The following is a 6074-nucleotide window of genomic DNA, read 5'->3' as shown; positions in this document are numbered from 1 at the left end:
GAAAGGGACTATAGAAGCACCCTTTCCTCTGGAAAGGGACTATAGAAGCACCCTTTCCTCTGGAAAGGGACTATAGAAGCACCCTTCCTCTGGAAAGGGACTATAGAAGCACCCTTTCCTCTGGAAAGGGACTATAGAAGCACCCTTCCTCTGGAAAGGGACTATAGAAGCACCCTTTCCTGCTGGAAAGGGACTATAGAAGCACCCTTTCCTCTGGAAAGGGACTATAGAAGCACCCTTTCCTCTGGAAAGGGACTATAGAAGCACCCTTTCCTCTGGAAAGGGACTATAGAAGCACCCTTTCCTCTGGAAAGGGACTATAGAAGCACCCTTTCCTCTGGAAAGGGACTATAGAAGCACCCTTTCCTCTGGAAAGGGACTATAGAAGCACCCTTTCCTCTGGAAAGGGACTATAGAAGCACCCTTTCCTCTGGAAAGGGACTATAGAAGCACCCTTTCCTCTGGAAAGGGACTATAGAAGCACCCTTTCCTCTGGAAAGGGACTATAGAAGCACCCTTTCCCTCTGGAAAGGGGACTATAGAAGCACCCTTTCCTCTGGAAAGGGACTATAGAAGCACCCTTTCCTCTGGAAAGGGACTATAGAAGCACCCTTCCTCTGGAAAGGACTATAGAAGCACCCTTTCCTCTGGAAAGGGACTATAGAAGCACCCTTTCCTCTGGAAAGGGACTATAGAAGCACCCTTTCCTCTGGAAAGGGACTATAGAAGCACCCTTTCCTCTGGAAAGGGACTATAGAAGCACCCTTTCCTCTGGAAAGGGACTATAGAAGCACCCTTTCCTCTGGAAAGGGACTATAGAAGCACCCTTTCCTCTGGAAAGGGACTATAGAAGCACCCTTCCCTCTGGAAAGGGACTATAGAAGCACCCTTTCCTCTGGAAAGGGACTATAGAAGCACCCTTTCCTCTGGAAAGGGACTATAGAGCACCCTTTCCTCTGGAAAGGGACTATAGAAGCACCCTTTCCTCTGGAAAGGGACTATAGAAGCACCCTTTCCTCTGGAAAGGGACTATAGAAGCAACCCTTTCCTCTGGAAAGGGACTATAGAAGCACCCTTTCCTCTGGAAAGGGACTATAGAAGCACCCTTTCCTCTGGAAAGGGACTATAGAAGCACCCTTTCCTCTGGAAAGGGACTATAGAAGCACCCTTTCCTCTGGAAAGGGACTATAGAAGCACCCTTTCCTCTGGAAAGGGACTATAGAAGCACCCTTTCCTCTGGAAAGGGACTATAGAAGCACCCTTTCCTCTGGAAAGGGACTATAGAAGCACCCTTTCCTCTGGAAAGGGACTATAGAAGCACCCTTTCCTCTGGAAAGGGACTATAGAAGCACCCTTTCCTCTGGAAAGGGTCTATAGTAGCACTGCTTCCTCCGGAAAGGCTCTATAGAAACACCCTTTCCTCTGGAAAGGGACTATAGGAGAACCCTTTCCTTTGGAAAGGGTCTATGGAAACAACCTATTCTCTGGAAAGGGTCTACAGAAGCACTTTTTCCTCTAGAAAGGGTCTATAGAAATACCCTTTCCTCTGGAAAGTGTCTATAGAAACACCCTTTCCTCTGGAAAGGGTCTGTAGAAACACCCTTTCCTCTGGAAAGGGTCTATAGCAACACAAACAGTTTAGATCCGGACGGTTCAGCTGTCACAATTGGGCCCGAATTGATGCTTCTATGCACGCTTTCAAGAGTAAAGAAGGGTGATTCTATAGATCCTTTCCAGAGAAAGGCCGCTTCTGTAGACTCTTTCCAGCGGAAAGATTCATACATGAGGATATGTTTTCTTCGAAACATCCCTTCAAGAGGAAAGCGTGCTTCTATACACAGGCAATTACAAGAAAGTAGTCATAGTAATGGTGTAGAATTGTTATTGTAAATCTCCTTTTCATTGTTTTTTCTAGTAAAATGTTTGCAGGACTGTTATGAATTTATGTTACAATTAAATTGATTATGGTGAACATTTTGATTTGGAAATACACTATACCTTCCTTTTCGTTTCAGGACTGGAACATTTTGTACATTGCCCCACCGATGCTACAAATGCCACTACAACCGAGGCAATTGAACGTCTTTGTCGCAAACCATACGATGTGACACAACCTGACGATTTGGGTCCAGTCTGTTCTAACCGCGGTGAATGTGATTGTGGTACCTGTTTCTGCTTCCCCGGATATGAGGGTAAATTCTGTGAATGCCAGGAATGTGATGTAGACTGCGATCTCGAAAAAGCTGATTGTGTTTGCGGCCAATGTGTCTGTAAATACGGTTGGTCTGGTAATCGTTGCAATTGTAAAGAGAGTAACGATGGTTGTATTGGACCCACTGGAGAAATCTGTTCAGATCGTGGTTATTGTGAATGTGGTGCCTGTGTATGCGATGAACCGTATGTGGGAAAATATTGTGAAATTGGTTCGGCTACAGATAATAAATTCTGTACATTCTTTGAGCCATGTGTAAGCTGTTTGATTGAGGAGAAGACTGCGGTGCGGAAGTGTGAGAATATAACGGAGATTTGCGGTAAAGCAGAGAAGCATGAACGTTTCACCACGGTTTATGTTAATGAGGAGTTGGGTAAGTACCAGCACAAAAGTTTTAAATTGGTGATAGTTAATTGTCTTGCATTTCTTCTATAGATATCGAAGATCGCTGCTTGGCCCGTGTGGAAAATGAATTCGGCATTAAATGTGATCATTATTTTACCTATAGAATAATGGATCATTTGGAGAATTACCTACTGATACAAATTAACACCTGCGAGCCATTGAATTATGTGGCCTTAATTAGTTTTATTTCGGTGGCCACATTTATTTTGGGCCTCCTTATAGTTTTAATAATCTGGGGTTGTATACGTGCCAAAGATGCCAGGGAATATGCTCGCTTTGAAGCTGATAAGAAAAACAGTTATCTAATGGAAAGTCCCATATACAAAGATCCTGTGCGGAAATATGTTGTTCCCAAAGAGATTAATCGCAAACAAAGCAATCCATTTTTATAATTAAGTGATCAAATATTTAGTTTGTAAGGAATTTGAGGATGAAATGACAATAAATATTTAATAACAAATGTGAATGGGTTATTTTGTTTAAACATAATTTAGATCTTATTACCCAGCCAGACAAGGTCACAATTTCTTCATTCAAATCAACGGACTTGAATTAATAGGGGATCCACTAATGTCGCTATGTTAAACCAGTAAGGAAAGGATCAAAGTCGGGCGGGGCCGACTATATGATACCCTACACCACTGTGAATATGTAAAATATAAATCGGAGCTATAGCCAGATCTTTACCGATTTTGATATAATTTGACACATTTATTTCCAGACCGAATTCAGTCACACATTTCAAATATCATTGAAATCGGACTTATATAGCGTGTTTGGAGCAGCAAATACGCGAAATCGGCCGAAAATATATATATGGGTGCTATATCCAAATCTGAACCGATTTCGATATAATTTGGCACATTTATTTCTAGACTGAATTCAGTCACACATTCCAAATTTCATCGAAATCGGAAATATATAGCGTGTTTGGTACAGAAAATACGTGAAATCGGCCGAAAATATATATGGGAGCTATATCCAAATCTGAACCGATTTCTATATAATTTGGCACACTTATTTCTAGACCACATTCAGTCAAACATTCCAAATTTCATTAAAATCGGACGTAATATTGCGTGATCGGTGCAGCACATACCTGAAATCGGGCGAACATATATATGGGAGCTATATCCAAATCTGAACCGATTTCGATATAATTTGGCACATTTATTTCTAGACTGAATTCAGTCACACATTCCAAATTTCATCGAAATCGGAAATATATAGCGTGTTTGGTACAGAAAATACGTGAAATCGGCCGAAAATATATATGGGAGCTATATCCAAATCTGAAACCGATTTCTATATAATTTGGCACACTTATTTCTAGACCACATTCAGTCAAACATTCCAAATTTCATTAAAATCGGACGTATATTGCGTGATCGGTGCAGCACATACCTGAAAATCGGGCGAACATATATATGGGAGCTATATCCAAATCTGAACCGATTTCGATATAATTTGGCACATTTATTTCTAGACTGAATTCAGTCACACATTCCAAATTTCATCGAAATCGGAAATATATAGCGTGTTTGGTACAGAAAATACGTGAAATCGGCCGGAAAATATATATGGGAGCTATATCCAAATCTGAACCGATTCTATATAATTTGGCACACTTATTTCTAGACCACATTCAGTCAAACATTCCAAATTTCATTAAAATCGGACGTATATTGCGTGATCGGTGCAGCACATACCTGAAATCGGGCGAACATATATATGGGAGCTATATCCAAATCTGAACCGATTTCTATATAATTTGGCACACTTATTTCTAGACCACATTCAGTCAAACATTCCAAATTTCATTAAAATCGGACGTATATTGCGTGATCGGTGCAGCACATACCTGAAATCGGGCGAACATATATATGGGAGCTATATCCAAATCTGAACCGATTTCGATATAATTTGGCACATTTATTTTTAGACCGAATTCAGTCACACATTCAAAATTTGATTAAAATTGGACGTATATAGCGTGTTTGGTGCAGCAAATACCTGAAATCGGGCGAAAATATATATGGGAGCTATATCCAAATCTGAACCGATTTTCACCAAAAGCAATAGCGTTCTTCCTATGGCTAAAAAAGTTGTAGTCCCCAATTTTCAGCTGAATCGGACAAAAAATGCGACCTGTACATTGCGAACAAAAATACATGGACAGACGGACAGACAGACAGACAGACGGACGGACATGCATAAATCGGCTCAGAAAGTGATTACATGTATATCCCCAAAAGGAACTATGGGTCTATTTCGTTTCCTTTTGTATGTTACATACAAATGCACAAAGACATAATACCCCTTACCACTGTGTGGTGTAGGGTATAAAAAACACGTGGCTACATGCCTTTAAGGTTTACAATAGGATACTGATTGTATTCAAACGGAACCTGGTTGATACCTGGGCACCTCAAAAAGTAACAATTTACTTGCCAAGTCCATCAATCTTCGTACTTTCTATTAAATCAATCTTTCAAGACAAAAAAGAAACCCTGAAATTATGTTGGTGTGGGATTAGAGCTGGCAAACTATCGATATTCCCAACATTACATATTTTCGATATTTAATTTTAAAAAAAATCAATAGCTATCAATACTGTAGTTAATTTGTAATCATCATTAATTTGTAATTAAGAGTGGTGGAAATGCTTTTGTTGATATTTCGTACAAGTACTTTACATTAATATAAAGGAGAAACAAGTAAAAACATTAAGTTCGGCCGGGCCTCCACCATAAATATTCTGAACTAAAATTGAATAATTAGTTTCCTGTTAGGTGCAAAAATTTTTTGACTGCGGATACACGAAATGCCTAAATTCGGTCAAACAATTTACCTATGTGGACGATTTTTGGTGGAGAAGTTTATTGAACACTGAAAACCTAAAAAAAAATTTAGCTAAAATACCAAAAATCGGGGGTACCGTGATATGGGGGCTATACCAAAACATAGACCTATTTTGACGATTTTCGGTGGAGAAGTTTCGTGACCACTGAAAACCTCAAGTGTCAAGTTACAGCTAGTTCGGTAAAAAAAAAATGGGCTAAAATCCTTAAAATACCGAAATCGGAAGATACCGTTATATGGGGGCTATACCAAAATGTGGTCCTATTTTGATAATTCTTTGTAGAGAAGTTTTTTGGTCTTTGGGAACATCAAATGTCAAAATTCAGCTAATTCGGTCAGAAAATGTCAAATTTCAGCTAATTCGGTTAAAATAAGTAGCTAAAATACTTTAAGTCGGGAGGTACCGTTATATGGTGCCTATACCAAAACGTGGACCTATATCCACCATTTTTGGTGCATAACTACCAAACTGGAGGAAATTGGGCAGAAAATGTAGCTAAAAGCCTCAAAATACTTTAAATCGGGAGGTACCGTTATATGGTGGCTAATTCGGTCAAAAATGAAGCTAAAGTACTTTAATCGGGTGGTACCGTTA

At 39.8% G+C, this 6074-nt stretch overlaps 1 protein-coding gene across 1 annotated transcript in view; it reads left to right on the top strand.

The window, feature by feature from the left end:
- The window catches only part of LOC141392498 (integrin beta-nu-like), a 5367-nt gene extending 2290 nt beyond the window's left edge, over positions 1–3077 (top strand). Inside the window, exons 2-3 of the mRNA XM_073965436.1 lie at positions 2016–2585; positions 2648–3077. Of these exons, the coding sequence (XP_073821537.1) occupies positions 2016–2585; positions 2648–3009 (932 nt within the window). The 3' untranslated portion in view covers positions 3010–3077. The remainder of the gene's footprint in view (positions 1–2015; positions 2586–2647) is intronic.
- The last annotated feature ends 2997 nt before the right edge of the window (positions 3078–6074 follow it).

Source organism: Musca autumnalis, unplaced genomic scaffold (genome assembly GCF_047663935.1).
Source record: "Musca autumnalis isolate F117 unplaced genomic scaffold, ASM4766393v1 scaffold_2, whole genome shotgun sequence".
In the NCBI taxonomy this organism is placed as follows: Eukaryota; Metazoa; Arthropoda; class Insecta; order Diptera; family Muscidae; genus Musca; species Musca autumnalis.
The sequence above is the reverse complement of the archived record's forward strand: the minus strand, read 5'-3'. Positions and strand labels throughout refer to the sequence as shown.